The sequence below is a fragment of the Lissotriton vulgaris genome, chromosome 9, assembly GCF_964263255.1.
Source record: "Lissotriton vulgaris chromosome 9, aLisVul1.2, whole genome shotgun sequence".
NCBI classification, from domain to species: Eukaryota; Metazoa; Chordata; class Amphibia; order Caudata; family Salamandridae; genus Lissotriton; species Lissotriton vulgaris.
This window is the reverse complement of record NC_141697.1, coordinates 598,340,723-598,362,525: the sequence shown is the minus strand read 5'-3', so window position 1 is coordinate 598,362,525 and position 21,803 is coordinate 598,340,723. Positions and strand designations below refer to the sequence as shown.

Below are 21,803 nucleotides of genomic sequence, written 5' to 3'. Positions count from 1 at the left end.
CTTATTGTTTGAAAATATTAAACGAAAATAGAATGCCTGCTAGAGCTGTTCATAATAATCTTCAGTTGATAGATATTCCTACTGAATTGATGGATTTAAATACTTATGAATCAATTTTGATTCAATGTGTCCATCCTTTTCAAGCTATTGTTCGCATGGAGCCTAAGATAGGGAAATTACCTCCTACAGATTTACAAAGAGGATTAAAGGGAAGAGTTGTTTATTTGCCTCTAGATGTCAAGAAAAATATTGATACAATTGGTGTAGAAAGAGTAGAAGAGAATCCTCTGGTTATTCTAGTTAATGGGGTTCCGACAAAGAGTAAGAAAATCTGGCAAGATTTAGTGGATGTTAGGAAAGTCAAAAAGGCAACGTTGTATTTGGTCAAAAACAATGAGTACTACAAAGATGTAAGTGTTGGAGCAGAGGAAACAGCTACAGAAGAAGACAGTGATTGTTCAGTTGGCCAAATTGAAAAAGTTGATGTGTCTAGAAGTGAAGAAATATATGAACATTATACTGTTCATCCTTTGCATTCCAAAGAAGTAATGGGGAATGCAATTGACTTGTTTCGAATGAAAGCAGCAAAATGAAGTCCTATTAGTGTATGGGAAGAAAGTTTGGAAGCTCGTTGTTTTCCACAGTTATTTCCAACAGGTCGAGGTGGACGATATGACGATCGACCAGTTCAAATTCCTGCAGCTGAATACCGGACTTTAAGATTATATGCTGAAGATCCAAGGTTTCGTCAATGCATTCCGTATTTGTTTCATCTACTGTATGAAAGTGATTTGTCTGGGCTTTCTTATGCAGTTAATCATATACTGAAAAGTGGAGCTCATCTGCAAAATGTTTCGGCGAGGGACTTTATGGAGAAAGTCAATCTGCAAGACAGTATTTTGGAATCTCAGCTAATCAATCTCATGGCATGTCAGCGTGGAACAAACGAGTATTGCTTCCGTCGTCATGGGGAATTGAAATGTATGCTAAGAAACTTAGGAACTCCTACATGGTTCCTCACTCTTAGCTGTGCTGAGTATGCATGGGACGACTTACTTCAATTTCTACGAGAGGCAAATGGAAACATACAAAATATAGAATTGAAACCACCTGGAGAACTGTGTTCTTTGGATTCAGTGAATGTTTGCAGATATTTTAATCATAGATTTGAAGCTATGATGTCTTTTATTACCAACAAAAAAAATCCTCCCCTTGGAGAGGTTTTGGATTTCTTTTGGAGGAAGGAGTATCAAGCGAGAGGTGCTCCTCACATACATATGTTGTTATGGATTAAAGATGCACCCAAATTTGGAACTGATTCGGATGACACAATGAAGAGTTTAATTGAAGAATATTCAACATGTGCTGTTCCAAAAACTACTGAAGAAAACAGTTTAAGGCAACAAGTTTTACATTTTCAATCTCATCGTTGTGGAAAGTACTGTTGTCGAAAATTTAAAAACAAGGAGAAATTCTACACGAAATGTCGTTTCGCGTTTCCACGACCAGTGATTTCTAAAGGAAGAGTAAATAATTTGATGTCTTCTCTGCGACATACTGTGACAGGGAAATCACCAAAAAATACATACAATTTAAAAAGAAACGAAGAGTCCAAGTACATCAACGACTACAACCCAGTGATTTTATCCATGTGGAATGCTAACATGGATATTCAGTTCGTTGCTGACAACTCTATTGCTGTGGCTCGATATGTGACGTCTTACATCACAAAAAAAGAAAAGACTGAACTGAAGGAAATGTGGGAAGACATTTCACATGAAAAGAGTATAAGTAAAAAATTATACAGTTTCAGTCTGAAGATGATGTCGCATCGAGAAATTGGAGCATATGAATGTTCTGATAGGTTATCATCAACAAGTCTCTATACCAAATCAAGAACAATCATTTGGGTGAGTCTAGGTCTTGCTGCAACACGAAACCGAGTTTTGAAATCTGTACAAGAAATTGAATATTTGGCGGGGAAAGAACCAAACAGTACAGATATTTTGAAGACAAGCATGTTGGATACATACTATCCAAATAGAAGTACTCACCTTGAGAACACTTGTTTGTATGAAGTTCTCCAAACCTACAGTTATAAGAGGAACATCACAGAAGATATCAATAATGGAAAATATGCTGTCATTGGGTATGAAGGATGTCTAGTGAAGCAGAGAAAAGGCCATTTGATTAATCATCGAAAATTGAGTTGCGAATCTCCAGACAAAAGAGAATTTTACTATTTAGCTCTTTTGCAACTCTTTAAGCCATGGCGTACAGAAGAAGAACTACTTGGAGATTTTCTCTGTTATGAAGACTCTTTTAATGCAACCAAGGATACCATAGAATGTCCTGTTTTTCCAAATTATCTGCAAATGTTGAACGAAGAAATAGAGCAAGAAACCACAATTGCTGAAGAGATTGCTAGAGACAGTTCTCAAGACAGTCAGAGTTCTACTTCATTGAGTCAGGATCCACTAGGAGGACCAATTATCCAAAATGAAGCTGCAACTGCCATGGATCAGGTGGAAAGAGCTATGGAACAAGCTCAAGAGGATGTAGTTAACTTGAAAGATTTGGTAAAGTAACTAAACGTTGAGCAGAAAATGATATATGACGAAGTCACAGAACAGATAGAACATGGATTCAGACATGAGAAAAAAGAGTGCTCATGTACATCATTTAAGCCTGTCCGACTGTACGTAAGTGGAGAAGCGGTAACAGGAAAAAGTTTTCTGATTAAAGCCATTGCAACTTATTTGCAGAAAAGGACTGAATCACCGCTGTCTTGTGTTGTAACCGCTCCAACTGGACTGGCAGCACATAACATTAAAGGGATTACTCTACATCGTTTACTGATGCTGCCAGTTGAGCATGATAATAAATTGCATTACAACAAGCTATCTGGAGATGTGTGTTCTGAAGTTTCCAGAGTCCTGAAGAAAATTAAATTTCTCATCATTGATGAAGTAAGCATGGTCTCAAATCTAATGCTTGCTTTTGTGCATTTGAGAATGCAAGAAATTCTTAGAACAGAGTATGATGTGTTATTTGGAGGAAAACACATTATTGTTTTTGGAGATCTACTGCAGTTGACTCCAGTAAAAGGACAACCAGTGTTTAAAATGCTCACGCATGAAGATACCAGGAAGTCGCTTGGAAGCATTGGAAACGTTAATATATGGTTACATTTTAAATATGCAGAACTGCTTCAAAATATGCGACAGGCAAAGGATGAAGATTATAAAAATATTCTACAAGATGTAAGAATCGGAAAAGTAAGTGAGCTTGGGAAAGAAGCTTTACATGCTCGATTAATTTCAAATTTGTATACAAATGAAAACATTCTTCCCGAGAATATTTTTTTAAAAATTACTGAGAAGAAATCTGGGATATGTTTGATGCCAACTCTGCAAGAATGTTTCATCTTCAACAACAAAATGTTAAAGTTAGAAAATGAAGAGATTGTGAAACTGGAAGCAATAGATAAAATAGAGCATATGGGTGCAACAATTGTTTTGTCAGAAAATTTGAAAACAAAATTGGATTCATTAGAGAAGAGTATATCTAAAACAGCTGGTTTTGAAAAGACTCTGAATGTGTGTTTAAATTGTCGTATCATTTTGAGAAGGAATTTAAATATTGAAAGAGGTCTGGTAAATGGAGCAATGGGTCATGTTGTTGATTTTGTGAATTATAGAAATAGAGATGGAATTGAATTTTTAAAAATAAAATTTGATGGCATTGAGTAAGTACAACAAATCAGTTGTTGTTCTGCTAGATTTTTGCTTGTAAAAGACTTATATGTTCGCCGAAAACAGTTTCCTGTTTGTTTGGCATATGCGGTGACAATTCATAAATCTCAAGGTTTAAGTGTAGATAGTGTTTGGTGAACATTGGAAGTTCTGTGTTTAAAGAGGGTATGGCATATGTGGCATTATCACGAGTCAGAACTTTATCAGGATTGTTCTTGATTGAGTGTGATGAGACAAAGATTTGTGCATATCTAGATTGTGTTAAAGAATACAATAGGTTAAGAAGAGAGTATGCTCCACATTTGCCTCAATATCCTCTGTTTGAAAAATGTGCGGTAGGCCGAAAAAGAAGAAATGAAAATAATTGCAGTGAGGTAGTAGCAAAAAGACAAAAAGTAGATGAAACTGTAATTGTAAGCAGAAAGAAAAAGCATCTGTTCAAGATGTTGTTGGATTTCAATTTGAAAACAGTTCTGGTGTCAACTGCTATGCTAATGTAGTGGTTAATGTTGTTTTTTTTTCTTAAAACTTTACAAGAACAGATTGTTGAAAATCGGGATCAAAGATTCTGCGGTTTATTGAATTCTGTGTTTCAGAAATGTAGCAGTGATAGAGCAAAAATAGAAAGTGTAACAGAAATTCGAAATATTTTAGACATGTGTTCTGGTCAAGATAAATTTTCACAGAACATTCAGCAGGATTGTCAGGAATTTTTAATGTATATGTTTGGTGTTTTGGAAGATGAAGGTGTAGATGTAGAAAATCCTTTTAGCCTTTCTTATCAATGGCAGCATGACTGCCACAATTGTAGTTTATCAAGTACTACTAGAATAGACACTGAAAGATTTATATATTTGACTTTACCAGACTGCAAATCAGTGTCATTTAATAATCTAGTTAAAGCAGCTGATCATAATATGGTGTGTACCCCATGTAAGTGTCCAATGCTGTCCACATTATTTATACAAACTTATGGTCAGTATGTCATTTTAGTTTTCCAACGATGTAGACCTGATGGAACTAAATTGACAACTTGTATCAAAAATGTTGTGGCTTCTCAGTTATCAATTTCAGGGAGAACATTTAGAACTGTAGCTATTATTTATCATGACGGTCCTTCGACAACATCAGGACATTATACATGCTACTTAAAATGTCAAAAAGGTTGGAGTTACTGCAATGATTCTCATCTGACTTATAAACAACGTTTTCCTTTTGACTTAAAAAATTCTTACCTAGTGTTTTTAGAACCAAAGTTTTAGTAAAGTTAATTGGCCTTTGAAGACGGGAGCAGTTAATAAAAGGTAGTTAGTTAGTTAGTTAGTCTAATGTTTAACATTATTTATCTCATATAGGTACTGTAAGTGGATCGCATAGTAAGTGATATCAGTTTTATAGGAAATGTTGAACATGAGTGATCAAAAAAGAGAATATGAATTTTTAAACATTGTGAAAATGTCATATGAGCTTTTCTTTGAAAACTCGGGTAAACGGTAATTTCAGAGTTTAATTAGAGAAAATTCAAAATATACTCATATATCTGACACTATTTGGCCGTAAGGAAAGTTCAAGGTATGAGTAATAAATCATAACTTAACACAAGGAGGAAAATGAAAACGTTGAGAATTATTTCAGATGTTCTTAGATCTTTTTTCATAGAAAGTCGATGAAATGGAAGTTTTAGAGAACAGCAGAGTATTTTCGTGCGAAAAGGACCTTCACTATCTACTATTTGGCCTCAAGGAAAAGTAAGTGAATCAAAGATTAGTGTACATATATGATTTGTAAGTTTATATGTTTTTTTTAAACACAATCTTTTAGATTGTGTTTTTTTTCCCCCGCTGTTATATGATGAAGAGTTTGAACTAACTATTTTAAGTGAAATTCAATATATTCTGAGAACAGCAAAAATAAACTATGTAACATGTTGTATAAATTATTCTATAGTTTGCATTGTGTAATTTATATTGTATTCCCATTGTCTCACACTCATTTTCCTTTTCCACCCTTATTCAGCTCTCTTTACTCACTTACACTGCCTTTCTTTCACTTTTTCATCGCTGTTCCTTTACTCCACTTCTTTCACAACTCCTCAATCCAATTTCAACTGTCTGCATTTCCTCTCTCCCTTGCACCACTTTTCAGATTTCTCACATTCTCTCAGTACCACTGTTTTAGTTCTCTTCCCCTCTCTTTCCTTCTTTTGCTCCTTTACTCTTTTTCCTTTCTTCACTCATTGTACTGTACTTCACTCAGTCCTTCTCTTTGTCTTTCTGTGTACTTACTTCCTCACTCCTTTTTCCTCTATCGTTCTATATTAACCTCATTCCTTTCATCCCTACACTCTGTGACTCCCCTTCACTCACTCTCATTCATCTTCCATTCGTCTTTCTTGTAAATGGATCCTCATTTAGACTCCTTTCCCTTTCACTCATTTTCCTTTTACTTACTTCTCTTTCCTGATTTCGTTTTGGTATCTCACATTCTTTTAGTATCTTACTTACCTTCAGTAATTTGTTCTCCTATTTCTTTGTCCCTCTTTTTTGTCTTTCTACATTACTTTATTTACGTTTCTGTATCCTTCACTCCCGATTTATTTCTTAGTACACTTTTTTTGATTGTTTACCTCTTGACCTGTTTCTTCTATTTTAATATATATATATTTTACTAATTATATTTCTTTTGTCTTTCACAGATATAAAGTGTAGTTTAAACATGCAATTAAGTTTTCATTAATTATATGGTAAGTGTGACTAAAGAATGTAGTTTGTCATCACCCTTTGCTTTAACCTCACTACTTTTCTCACACCCTACCTCACCCCTGTTTCCTTAATCTGCTTCCCTCACTTATTCTTATCCTCCATATTTATTTCCCTTTTCCTTACTTTCCTAACACATTCAACTTCTTTCAGTCTTCCTGTTCACCCACACTCCCTCACTTTCCTTCCTTTTCTGGTTCACTAAGTCCCTTTCTATCCTTCCTTCCGTTACTCTCTCTGTTCTTTCTCTCTGTCACTCCCCATATCTTACCCTTATTCACTTTTATCCACCCTCTTTCACTTCTCTTTACTTACACTCACTGCTCTTTTCTTTCCCTCCGTTACCGCTGTTCCTTTTCTCTGGTTCCGTCACTACCCGTCATTCCCCATCCTTTACTTTCCTTCCTTTTACTTTCATCACCCATTCACATTCTCCCAGAACCTCTGCTTTAGTCTTCTTCCTCTTTCATCTCTTCTTTTGCTCCCTTATTAATTTTCCTTTTCTCAGTTACTTCCACTTATACCTTTTCTCAGTTTTACTATCTATTACACAGTCCCTCTGTGTTCTTCCTTCTAGCTCTCTTTCTCTTTACACCACTATCTCTGTCCCCTTTGCTCATGCTCACTCCTTCATTATTTTTTTTTATTTTTTTTCGTACGCTCCCGGGACGCGCCCCGGTACGCGCACCGGGGCGCGCACCGGGAGCGATCCAGGGTGAGACATAAAAAAAAATGAATATACTTTAAAACAAGCATTTGCAATGCAATGGTCTCGGCATCATTAAAGGTAGAGGTATTGGAATTGCTCATGACATTTCTTTTTTTTTCTTTAAATCATAAATAAATGGCATTGACATTTACATTGCCAATACACAGCACTCTGCACTCAACAGCCCACACCACTCTGCACCTGCACTCACTGCTCTGCGCACTCACTCTGCACTTACTACTCTGCACTCACTACTCTGCACTCACTACTCTGCACTCACTACTCTGCACTCACTACTCTGCACTCACTACTCTGCACTCACTACTCTGCACTCACTACTCTGCATTCTGCACACTCACTCTGCACTCACTACTCTGTACTCACTACTCACTACTCTGCACTCACTACTCACTACTCTGCACTCACTACTCTGCACTCACTACTCACTACTCTGCACTCACTACTCTGCACTCACTACTCTGCACTCACTACTCACTACTCACTACTCTGCACTCACTACTCTGGACTCACTACTCACTACTCTGCACTCACTACTCTGCACTCACTACTCACTACTCTGCACTCACTACTCACTACTCTGCACTCACTACTCTGCACTCACTTCTCACTACTCTGCACTCACTACTCACTACACTGCACTCACTACTCTGCACTCACTACTCACTACTCTGCACTCACTACTCTGCACTCACTACTCTGCACTCACTACTCTGCACTCACTACTCACCACTCTGCACTCACTACTCACTACTGTGCACTCACTACTCACTACTCTGCACTCACTACTCACTACTCTGCACTCACTACTCTGCACCCACTACTCTGCACTCACTACTCTGCACCCACTACTCACTACTCACTACTCTGCACTCACTACCCTGCACTCACTACTGTGGCGGGGGAAGATTGGTGCGTGCTGTGGAAGCGGGCCGCCCCGGGTGTCATCACTGAGGGGGGTGACATAAATGGCACTGAGCGGGGTGACAAAATAACAAAAATATGTGTAACTTTCTTTTTTTTTCCATATTTTAATAATTTCAATGTGGGGGGGGTGAGAAGAAATTTTCCGCACCGTGTACCACCTGACCTTTCTACGCCACTGCCCTGACTGTGGGCTGCAAGTCACGTCGAGAGTTGTAATATGTATCAAGTGTTAGCAGACAAAGTAAATGTTTTTGGGCAATCTTTCACCAAGTCATTACCCAATATGTATAATGCGAAGTTACAGCGTGAGGTAAGTCTCTGTCGCTTTTTCTTTGTGGGATGTCCGTGGTTGACTTTGGGAAACCATTTACACCACGTCATGGGAGCCAGCACTGCTGCTGCTGACAAGTTCACACAACAAACGGGTCTTGTGAACGTGCACCCGCCCTTTCCGTGAAAATGAAGTCACCATCAGAGCTGCCGCGGAATTACATGCCTGCGATAGTGCTTGTCAGCCACTGGATGTCAGACCAGCACAGCTGACAGAGAATGCCTCGTTTGTGGCGGTCCTAAAGAATGAAGAAAATGGCCCGATATGCAGATTTAGGGCTCGGTTACATAAAATGCCAGTTTGAGGATAATTTCAAATATGTGGTGATCAGCAGGGTATTACCTATTACAAAACTGCTGCTGATATTCGATAAAGGTGATCAGCAAGTCACAAGTTTTATTCTGGGCAAGACCATCTGAGCCTTTCATCTTTCTACCGTCGATTCACTAAATACGATTAAACTGTGTAAACAGTAACGTATTATTTGCAGTGCTTAGAGATGGCAAAGCTGTGCTTTTCAATACTGTGCACAGAGCACTACTATTATTATTATAATTGGCAGTCGTATTTCCTCACGCAATTTCAGCAACCAGTCTCTTGGTCACACACAAAAATCCATGACTGGGAATATTTAATTGATTTCGTTGTATTTCCAGGTCTAAAAAACAAATACATTGCATTACATTATTTATTCTTGGCTGCCTGGACGTATAAAGCAATCGCAATTTTATGATATTCTGTAGACATTTTTCAGAATGCTATAATTTTTTTTTTCAAATTAATCTTCCAATTTGGCGCATTCAAATAAGTACAATGCTGATTTGGTCCTTTACTTACCATTGATTCTTCTTCCAGGGAAGCCTCTTCCAGACCCTTGTCACTGCTAAAAAAAACGAGACACCGCCGACAGACAGCACCTACTTCCGGTTTGGCCGGCAATGCTTCCGGGTCGCCGCAGGCAGCGCGGCGGCCCGCCCTGCACGGGGAAGGGAGGCAGCTTCCCAGGAGGACAGCACCTGGCCGCGAGCGCGTTCTCGTGCGCGTGGCCTTAACAAATCGCCGCGCGCGGCCAGTGCTGTCGTCCTGGGAAGCGGAGTCGCTAACAATAAGGTCTCTGGCGAGAGCGAGCTTCGCTCGCTTCTAGCCGAGACCTAAAAAAGGTATATTAATATAGATATATATATATTCACTGAAAAAACCATAGGTTTCACACCAGTTATAGTTAGGAATTAGCATTTAAAAAACCTATGAAATTCACTGAAAAAAACATAGGTTGCACACCAGTTATAGTTAGGAATTAGCATTTAAAAAACCTATGAAATTAACTGAAAAAACCATAGGTTTCACACCAGATATAGTTAGGAATTAGCATTTAAAAAACCTATTAAATTCACTGAAAAAACCATAGGTTTCACACCAGTTATAGTTAGCTGGAAATTTTACTGACATAAAACCATTGAAATTCCCACGTTATAGTTAGTTGGACTCACTATAACTTGCGCGCCTGCAATGCACTGCTGATGACATCACATATTACATCACTCATGACATGGTCAGTGACATCACTCATGACATCACTGATGACACCACCCTTGTGACAGAGTGACAGACCTCCTTTCAGTGTAATGTAACCCTTGAAACACATATTCAAAAATAGAAAGTAACATTTTCAAAAAAGTGGAGATACCCATACCAGTTACAACAACCACTTCAGTAATACCACCATCTATATACACATCCACTCATTCAGCAACAGTTCTATATAGTCACTCATACCTATACTCACTCATCATATGTTGTGATACACATATACATCCAGTTACACACCGACAGTCTTCCAAAAGTTACTCTCACACATGCAAATAAACTATTGAACATCCATGTATTAGCATATACAACTATACACACACTACCACCTCACTTCTAAGGAAACGTACACACACTTACTCTCTTAAACAATCATTTATAGAAACTCATACTTATTTAAACAGGAACTCTTACAATCTCTCACTCTCACATATACTCAGTTATATACATCAATACTCACATATACTAGATTAAAACATATGTAGTTACTCATAAAGCAACTAGTGAGGCAGGCATTCACTCACTAACACACACATATACACACTCAGCTACCTATACAGTCCTGCACATATGCTGTCTTCAAAGCACATACAAACAGTGAGTCAGTCACCAACCCATGCAGCCACTTATACACAAAGTGAAACGCTGATACATATATTTAAATATTTAAAAATTACTCGCTAATATATGTATTTACTAAGATACACTTAATGAGCCAGTTAACCATTCAATATTTTATTTAAAAAAATCCATTTACACACTTATTTAAACATTTATTCTTCCATCGACCTTTACAAATGCATATATAAAACATATTTATTTTTCAGGATGGTGTCATCAATGATGTCATGAGTAATGTCACTGACCATGTCATGAGTGATGTAATATGTGATGTCATCAGCAGTGCATTGCAGGCGCGCAAGTTATAGTGAGTCCAACTAACTATAACGTGGGAATTTCAATGGTTTTATGTCAGTAAAATTTCCAGCTAACTATAACTGGTGTGAAACCTATGGTTTTTTCAGTGATATATATATATATATATATATATATATATATATATATATATATATATATATATATATATATATATATATATATATATATATATACGCTTCTCCTCCTCCTCGAAAGGAAAAAATGGGCCGCACACCCGAAGTGGAGTTTTACACTCTGTATTTTTTACATGAATATCATTTGTAAAGGGCTGATAGCATAACTAATCTATCTAAGATTAGATATTCTATCAGCCCTTTACAAATGGCCCTCAAAGGCCCCCCAAGCCATGGGGACCGCCACCCCTGGAGCTTTAATGGTTTAATTTGTGGGGGCCACACTGCCCCCACTGCTCTGGGGACCGCCACCCCCGGGGCTTTAAAAAAAAACCACCCTGCTCCCTTTAAATACCCCGGTCCTCGGATGCTTGATTCCGTTCTGGGAAGGACACGGCTTTTGTAGTTCGGACTGGACTGTTCCCATGGGGCACAGGGTCAGAGCTGATTTGCATATCGCCATTGTCTAACCCAGGGTGGTGTGGAGTGCAAAAAAAACGATGGATTTGGGCCCAGATCTTTGGACTGGGGTGAATGTGTGACATTGATCCACATTCTGTCCATCACCTGTTTTGTTTGCAAATTCCGCCCTTTAAATACCCCTGCACCCCATAATCATAACCCACCCTTACTCCTTAAAATACCCCAACACCCTTAAACACTAACCCATCTTAACCCTATAAATATACCCTGTACCCCAAAACCTAAACCTACCCCATAACCCTAAAAATACCCCTGTACCCAAAAACCCAAACCTAGCCCTGAACCTTAAAAATAACCCTGTACCCCAAAACCCAAACCTACCCCTGAACCCTAAAATACCCCTGTACCCCAAAACCCAAACCTAGCCCTGAACCCTAAAAATACCCCTTTACCCCAAAACCCAAACATTAGCCCTGAACCCTTAAAATACTCCTGTACCCCAAAACCCAAACCTACCCCTGAACCCTAAAAATACCCCTATACCCCAAAACCCAAACCTAGCTCTGAACTCTAAAAATACCCCTGTACCCCAAAATCCAAACCTAGCCCTGAACCCTTAAAATACCCCTGTACCCCAAAACCCAAACCTACCCCTGAACCCTAAAAATACCCCTATACCCCAAAACCCATACCTATCCCTAAACCCTAAAACTACCCCTATACCCCATAACCCAAAACTATCTGAACCCTTAAAATACCCAAACACCCCAAAACATATACCTCAAAACATACACTCCTATACCCATACTTACCTTATCCAAACATTTTTAAAAAAAAACATGCCATTACCATTCATTCATTTACAACGAATTTTGTTGTAAATATATGCGTGGTAAAAGCATATAAAATGTAATGCCATGCGTTACAATGGCATTGCGGAGTCATGGTACTTTCGTAATGAAAGTATGCGGAGTGATGTATGCGGAAAGAAAGTTGCGGAATAATGGGTGTTTACCCTCCCCCGGTAAGTACATTGGTGGCACGGCGGCCCACATCTCCAGCAACATACTCATATTTTTTCTCCACCTATTTGAAAAATGCACAGGTCTCTCTCATTGATGGCCAGCACCGACGTACACTTTTAGACACACCTACCCCATAACCCTGAAAATACCAATGTACCCCAAAACCCAAACCTAGCCCTGAACCCTAAAAATACCACTGTACCCCAAAACCCAAACCTACCCCTGAACCCTGAAATACCCCTGTACCCCAAAACCCAAACCCAAACCTAGCCCTAAACCCGTAAAATACCCCTGTAACCCAAACATACCCCATAACCCTAAAAATACCCCTGTACCCCAAAACCCAAACCTAGCCCTGAACCTTAAAAATAACCCTGTACCCCACAACCCAAACCTACCCCTGAACCCTAAAATACCCCTGTACCCCAAAACCCAAACCTAGCCCTAAACCCGTAAAATACCCCTGTAACCCAAACATACCCCATAACCCTAAAAATACCCCTGTACCCCAAAACCCAAACCTACCCCTGAACCCTAAAAATACCCCTATACCCCGAAACCCAAACCTAGCTCTGAACTCTAAAAATACCCCTGTACCCCAAAACCCAAACCTAGCCCTGAACCCTTAAAATACCCCTGTACCCCAAAACCCAAACCTACCCCTGAACCCTAAAAATACCCCTATACTCCAAAACCCATACCTATCCCTGAACCCTAAAACTACCCCTATACCCCATAACCCAAAACTATCTGAACCCTTAAAATACCCAAACACCCCAAAACATATACCTCAAAACATACACTCCTATACCCATACTTACCTTATCCAAACATTAAAAAAAAAAAACATGCCTTTACCATTCATTCATTTACAACGAATTTCGTTGTAAATATATGAGTGGTAAAAGCATATAAAATGTAATGCCATGCGTTACAATGGCATTGCGGAGTCATGGTACTTTCGTAATGAAAGTATGCGGAGTGATGTATGCGGAAAGAAAGTTGCGGAATAATGGGTGTTTACCCTCCCCCGGTAAGTACATTGGTGGCACGGCGGCCCACATCTCCAGCAACATACTCATATTTTTTCACCACCCATTTGAAAAATGCACAGGTCTCTCTCATTGATGGCCAGCACCGACGTACACTTTTAGACACACCTCCTGCCACAAGTTCTAGAATTGCAAACTTTAGAGCTGGGGAGCTACGTTCGAATCCCGGCATCAGCTCAACATCCTGTGATTCCAGGCAAATCGCTTTTTCTCCCCGTGCCTACCACAAATGAATGTGTTCTTCTGTAATGTAAATTGTGCTCATGCAGTGTTGTCGAGTAGGGAAACTCGAGTTCACACACTACTGAACGCACACTCTTAAGTGCATCAGCAGTGCACTGTGAATCGGAGCACTTCAGAGGCCTGTCACAGATAGGAAATGCTATCAAAACGAAATCCTACTAAACAATATACTACTGGCCGGCAGCAATTCATACCCGGACAACGTCGGGACGGGCTGCTAGTATATATATATATATATATATATATATATATATATATATATATATATATATATTAAATCAATTTAGTTTCTGCAAGCGCTGAAACGCCGCCTTGACACGACCTCTTGCGATGTGGGCTCTTGCTGGGTGGCGAGCCCTGCAATTCATTCGTAATTTCACACGCTCCTCTCAGTATGAAAAAGCACGAGCCCAAGTGCATCCAGAAGTATTTATTTCAGCAAAAAGGTAACAGAAAACTCAACGCGTTTCGGGATAGTCTCCCTTGCTCACGAGTCAAGTTGTGTGAGTTTGATTCGAGAATTATAAACACCATGTGACATGTAAACATAAACAAAAGACTGCCGCAATTTTTGTAAACAAAGCGGTAGCTGGGGAATGTTTTCTTCTAAATACAATTCATAATATCTAGACATTGGTGAATTAAATAAATGGTATTTCACTGTGACTTCAAAATTAAGTGAAATTAAATTCAAAACAAGGTTGCAACTTTGTTTAACAATCAGCTGATAAATGCTGCGCGAAAAATTACAAGCTGGAGAATTTATCAACATGGCTCATACTTTACCAATTACTTAATGCAAGTTAATACATGTGGCGCCTCCTTGGCAATCCTGTTATTCATGTAAACTTATTATATCATGCTATATATCAAAACATCACGCACAGCATTGTCCACTAAGAATATAGCCCCTGTGGGCAAACACAAGTTGTCTATTGACCTTGCTTTCAAACTTCAATGCAAATCAATGTCACCTATCCTGGCAACCATTTCAACATGATTTGTGCTCATATTTTAAATCTCAGTGACTACCAAGATGCTAGAATTGAGCCCCAGTGGGCTTAATCTCTCATTTCACCAATAACTGTCTGTTGAGTTGTATATATTGTCTCCTTCACAAGAAATTTTCGCATTCCCTGAAAAAATAAAAAAAATAAATTAAAAAACACACACTAACAAGATATTAATACAAATTCTTAAAAGAGTTACCGTCGGCGAGCACATATATATACATCAACATACAGGGTTATATCAAGACAGGCAGTGGGGCACCCGGGTACAGCAAAACACTAATAATGAGTTATTCCATACTGAGTGTAAAAAAGGTTAACCCAAATGTACTTCCATCTCTTCGTCATTATTGTGCCCAAGAGGTGTCATGGTCTTATACCTGATTATAAACTTTGACTCAAGTCTTCTTAAACACTGTAGTCTATTTCCACCTCTTACATTATACTTCACTGTGTCCAAGACACAGAAGCTGAACAGATCTGAATTCTGGTTATGATGACTTTGGAAATGTCTTGCTATGGGGTAAGTTTTGTCCATGTGTTATATATATATATATATATATATATATATATATATATATATATATATATATATATATATATATATATATATATATATATATATATGTATATAAATATATGCTTCACTGTTTTCAGTTTCTATTTTTACAACATTCTGGTGGGGTTTTTTCTGTGTTTTCAAGTGAATTCAGTACCTTAAAAAAACAGTGGTTATCAGTGGTTACACATTTTCGTGCCATTAAAAACAACAGAAACTGTTTTTCCATTTTTTATGGAACTTTTTGCTTTTATTATTGCTTTCTTTTTGCACTGATAGTGCATGGTATATAGACAGTGTACATGCAGTATAAATGAGGTCCAAATACATTTTTACAAATCAAACTTATCGTAGTACACCATACAATACTTCTTCAGTGAGTCTTTGGTCATGCACATTCGCTCTTTCCTTCCCATGTAAACTTTTATCTGTGAAAAGGCCCTCTCAACATTGGCACTTGAGACAGGCAACACCAAAATAGCCGGTATACAGCTTACTAACTCTGGCCACTGACATAGCTATTCATGCCATTGCTGGAGCACCTGAAGATTGTAATTCTCTGCGACAGGTTTTGCAACACATGCGTTGAACTGGGCGCATATGCCCTCAGAGTTATTGAAGCGGTCAAAAATGAGGCAGCACTTTTGAAACTCCTGAGAATATTTTCCTTCACCGAAAGGATCTATAACTTTTGCAGAGTACCACAGTGAGGCTTCATTGACTTCAAATGCCATGGTTGGTGAATTGCTATTTCTCATACATTGTAAATTAAAAGTTCCTGAATTGCTCCTCAACATTTCTATGCTTACCAAGTGGCAAGCACTCTAACATGGAATATGTTGCAGTGCCAGAGTCACTAAAAGTGTCGCCCAGCCTTCTCTCAAGGAGATGCTTCACATCTACACCAATTATGCTGAACACTTGGTAGACAAGGGTGTTTTCCGACTCTAGTTTTGTTTATCATGTCTACTACAGCAGTCATGATTTCCTGTAAAAATCTAAGAATGCAGTAGAGTGTACTTTTTTTTTAAATCACTGTCAATATGTGACCAAAGATCATCACATTTCTTGCCTTTGGCATCATCACTCAGCAGAAGTTCTGTAAACGGTTGCAACATGGATAATATAGCATTCATGGCCTCTAGGACTGAGAACCACCAGCTAAGTAACACAATTGGGATGACTCTGTCTTTGATGCAACACAAAGCACAACATTTGCGTTTTAATTTCTGTGCATAGCAAAACAGTGCACCAGAATGGACTAAAAAGTCAATAGTATTCTTCATTAACTCTGAAGATTGCAAAGATGCTTTCAGCATACCCTCTACCAAGTGGCAAGAATCTCTTACAGGGAAGCACTTCTGCTCAGGTATCGATTTTGAGTGTCAAACCAAACTTTTTCATAAACGTAGTTGAATCACTGCAAATACAAACAAAATCACTCCAATCTTTGTTGAACTTGGTAAGAACTTTTTGTAGGAGCATTCCAAGTGACACTGCTTGCCATGTTTTCCAAAAGTCTGGTGTCATGTTTTCACCAGTATCCCAGATGCTTTGTGACTGCACTCTTTTCACATATACCTGTCACTATAACTTGCATTAAATGTTTAAAGCCTGGGGTGTTTGGCAATTCACCTACTATCAAACACTGATGCACTAGAAAAGGGGGCTGATCTATCAAGGGTATTTACCCATTCTCTGTGGGTAAATGTAATGTTACATATTGGGAAATATTCGTATGAAACCTACACTTTTCCTATCAGTGAAGGACTCAAACGTAGCCAATAAATCAAATATGATTTTGATATTTCCTGATTCTCTAAAGTTTATAAATTAAATAAACAACACCTAAAATATGCTTCTAACCCATGTATCTTTAGACCAAAGACAACAAAACTGAAAAAAGGAAGAAGAAACATTAGTTTAGTGACATCCCTAAACAACAAAATTCAAGCAGAATAATGTTAGCACAGTCTTTCTTACTGCTACCTTTTATAACAAAGTTACATTGTATTGACCCCTTAAGGAAGAAATAAAATGACTGTTTCACTCTCTTTTTCCTTTCTTTGAATGGCATTTAGTTTATGGTTGTGCAGGTTTTATTTCAGTATTTATATGTTTACACTGGTGAGGGCTATTTCCCTTCTGGTGGGGTTTTATCAGTTATTATAGGTTTAAACCTAAAATATTGTCCAACAGGATGCCCAAAAGCATTTGAGAAGGCACTCGACTGCGCCCTCACCATTCTTCATTTCAGTGCTGCGCACCTCAAAGCTCCAAAGTTCACAATTAGTGCCATAAGGCATTAACATATTTTGCACTGAGCAACGCCCATTGGAGGCCATGTTGGAAATAAAATTGCCAGAAACAACAAGAAAGTGAGTCTCCAGTGTTACGTTTCAGGAGCTGCCCATAAAGAAGAGGCGCTGAGCCTAGAAATGTGTTGACACTAATTATAAACTTTGGAGCTTTGAGGTGCGCTGTATTGAAATGCCGAATGGTGAGGGTGCACTCGAGTGCCTTCTCAAATGATTTTGGGCATCTTGTTTGACAACATTTTGATTATGGCTGTCCTTCCATGGAGAGGGCACCATGGAGAGGGCACCATCTCGAACGAAGAGAGGCTGTAGAGCCGAATAAATCGACTCTGGAAAGCACAGCGTCCCAGATGCGAAAATGGCTCATCACAAAGCACCGAATCCTACTAAAGGACCAGAGAAATGCTTTTATTTTTCAAACGTGCACTTTAATTTACTAAAAGAAATACAGTACTTACAATTGGAACCACGATTCCCATAAGGCATTAAAGAAGTGAGGCTTCAGTGTTACATTTGAGGAGCTGCCCATAAATAAGAGGAGCTGAGCCTTTAAACGTATTGGCACTAATTATAAACTTTGGAGCTTTGAGGTGCCCTGCATTGAAATGCCGAATGGTGAGGGCGCACTCGAGTGCCTTCTCAAAGGCTTTTGGGCATCGTGTTTGACATAAATATATATATATATATATATATATATATATATATATATATATATATATATATATATATATATATATATACATATATATATATACATATATATATATATATTCATTCCAACGTAAAGAGTTGCCCCAAGGTAGAGACGCCACACACGGTGAGCGTTAACATCTTTAATTCCAGACCTCAATGGTGCAATATCCATGACGGCATCTTAAATTCGATCTTCCCAGCCCTACGTGTTTCAAACATCCAAGTGTCCTTGCTCACGGGTGGAGAAAATGCAGGGGGAGCGGCTAGCAGTCCAAAGAGAGCACCTGATAATGAACCAAGCACCGCCCCAGTGGACGTGTATGGCCCTTAGCATTCTGGTACTCGTTGTCGTCATGGATATTGTACCATTGAGGTCAGGAATTAAAGTTGTTAACACTCACCGTGTGTGGCGTTTCTACCTTGGGGCAACCCTTTACGTTGGAATGTTAGCGGCCTGGCTCGGTCGCAGAAACGCCCTCCTGCGCTTAAACAGATCCGGCAATTGGAACCCCAATTTTGCCAAATGGAACGGTGAGGTTTGTGTTCCAATGACAAAGAATGAACAATGTAGCGGTTTTCCAGATTGTGCATCAACCCTCTTGAGTAAGACTTTCGCAAAATTGGGGGCATTGGCAGCAACCACTGGGTGTAAAATTGAGAGAACAACGAGTACCAGAATGCTAAGGGGCATAAACGCCCACTGGGGCAGTGCTTGGTTCATTGTCTGGTGCTCTCTTTGAACTGCTAGCAAAGGTTATTTGCGGTATTGTCATTTATTAATCAATACCAAAACAATTTGCCAATTAACAATCACATAAAATTACAAGCTCCAAGGTGGGAAGGAAAGAAAAAGGGGGGGGAGGGGTGGTGCTCGAGGGAGTGTAAGGTCAAGAAAAGTAAACAAAGTCCCAAGTAAATACTAATTACAATGTTGCAAATAAAGTCGTGTCAAATATGATACAAAAAGCCATAATAAAGGCGTAAATTGGAAATTAATAACCAATTGACATTCAACGGTCACATACAACATTCAGAATTATCGGGGGCATGTATATTGATATATATATATATATATATATATATATATATATATATACCAATGTTTCTGTCAATAATATTCTCCCATATAGCCCATCATGTGTTTTTGTGGTCTACTAACCCCATTTCGTTTCCAATTCTTTTAATGGATTTTCCCAATTATTTTTGCTGCTATCTCCATAGTATTGTACCTATTCCTAGAACCATATTTATGAATAATTCCTACAAGTTTATGTTTTTTGTCTACCAGTGACCGTGTGAAAAAGATGTGGGAACGACATGAAGAAGTTGTGCAGCAACTAAATGTTCATATGGCAAATAAAGCTGATAAGAATATTGATTTGAATGAGACCTACAGCAAATCAAGAGATGCCAAACTGGCAGTCAGTGACTTGGCATTGTGCCTTCATGACTTGGAAGAAGACTTGGCTCTGGAAAAGAAGCAGCACGCCAAAGAAATAGAGAAACTTAATAAAGAGGTAAAGGGGTACAACACTTAAAATCATGCATTACAAATTAGTGTTATCAGGCATATCCTATACTGTTGTAGAGAAATATGTATCATTGAGATTGTGGTGTGTGTGTTATGTACTGTTTGTGAGCTTATGCCTTCACACTCCTGTTAATTAGCATGTACGTTCATAGGTACATGCGTGAATGCATGTGAATTTAAATGGGACTCTAAGAGAACATATTTCAGAAAGGGAGGAATGACAAATATGAGGACAATGTGAGTGGTACTCATTCCTTCTTCATTCCTGTCCAAATGGTAGGTGTCATTTCGACTGTTAAGGCATTGACTGTAATAAAGGCAAAATATACATTTATCAGGGATGTTGAATTCCTTTAGCCCAACACCCGGGACAAAGTGTTTGGGGTCAAGGGCTACAAGTTTTCATGTGCATTTTGTCCTTAGGACAAGTAGACCCAACCCCCTGCAGCACAAACCCGTTGGCTGACAGTTTTCAGTACCACATTTTGGATCAGGGAAGGGCGCTGTCTGCAGTTAAAGTAATATTTTTGTCCATATGTTAATGCTGTTCAAACTTGAATTTGTGGTTAGTTAATTGAAAGCCTTTGTTATTAGGGTGAGCGCTCTAGGTAAATGTTGTAAGCTCCGATTGCACTACTGACAGTTGTTCCAGCATAAAAATGTGTACACACGTTTTCAAAGTTTAGCAATATGAGGCTATGTATAATGCTCCCAGAATGGTCTCTGATTTGATGCAAATATTTGCAGAAGCATGTAAGCAAGATTGGATTCATTGCTTTCAAAATAAAAATGTTCACAAAAAATGAAAGCAGGAAAAAAAACATTTTGCTAAACTACTGTAAAATTTCAGTTACCGTTTCTTTGTAGCATCATTTAGTAACATGTGTTAATGCATGCTAGTATTTCCCAAAAATATTCATATTGAAAATCAGTGTAACCAGTTTCAATAGGGTTATGGGAAACAAAAATAAACAATCGGCAAAGCCAGTAGGTCTGAAATTGCCGATCAGCTTTTTAGTTTTGTCAATGTGTGAATTGTTTTGGCATGGTTTTTGTAAAAAACCTCTTCAACGTATACATGAGCCCCCTCGCGGCCATTGCACGCCAACACAACCTCAACATCATCTCCTACGCTGATGACACTCAACTGATCCTCTCACTCACCAAAGACCCTAACACCGCCAAAACCAACCTACATGAAGGAATGAAAGAAGTAGCCGAGTGGATGAAACACAGCCGTCTGAAACTGAACTCAGACAAAACAGAAGTCCTTATCTTAGGTACCTCCCCCTCCACCTGGGACGACTCTTGGTGGCCAGAGGCCCTTGGAAAAGCACCCATCCCGACGGACCACGCACGGAACCTGGGCGTCATCCTGGACTCCTCACTCTTGATGAGCAGACAAGTCAACGCCGTTTCATCATCCTGTTTCAACATTCTTCGCATGCTCAAAAAAACATTTCGCTGGATCCCCACCGAAACTAGGAAAACGGTCACCCGCGCACTGGTTACAAGCCGCCTGGACTACGGAAACACCCTATACGCCGGAACCACCGCAAAACTCCAGAAAAAACTCCAACGCATCCAGAACGCATCAGCCAGACTCATACTAGACATCCCGCGTAAAGACCACATTTCCGGTCACCTGAAAAACCTCCACTGGCTCCCCGTCAATAAGAGGATAACATTCCGCCTCCTAACCCACGCACACAAAGCACTTTACGAACTTGGACCCGAATACCTCAACACACGACTTTCCTTCTACACCCCCTCCCGCCAGCTACGCTCTTCCAACCAAGCCCTTGCTGCTG

At 39.0% G+C, this 21,803-nt stretch overlaps 1 protein-coding gene across 1 annotated transcript in view; it reads left to right on the top strand.

Annotated features, from left to right (window-relative positions):
- CCDC175 (coiled-coil domain containing 175) overlaps positions 1 to 21,803 on the top strand; it is a 406,581-nt gene that overhangs the window by 167,356 nt on the left and 217,422 nt on the right. Inside the window, exon 5 of the mRNA XM_086938208.1 lies at positions 19,750 to 19,978. Within this exon, the coding sequence (XP_086794334.1) occupies positions 19,750 to 19,978 (229 nt within the window). The remainder of the gene's footprint in view (positions 1 to 19,749; positions 19,979 to 21,803) is intronic.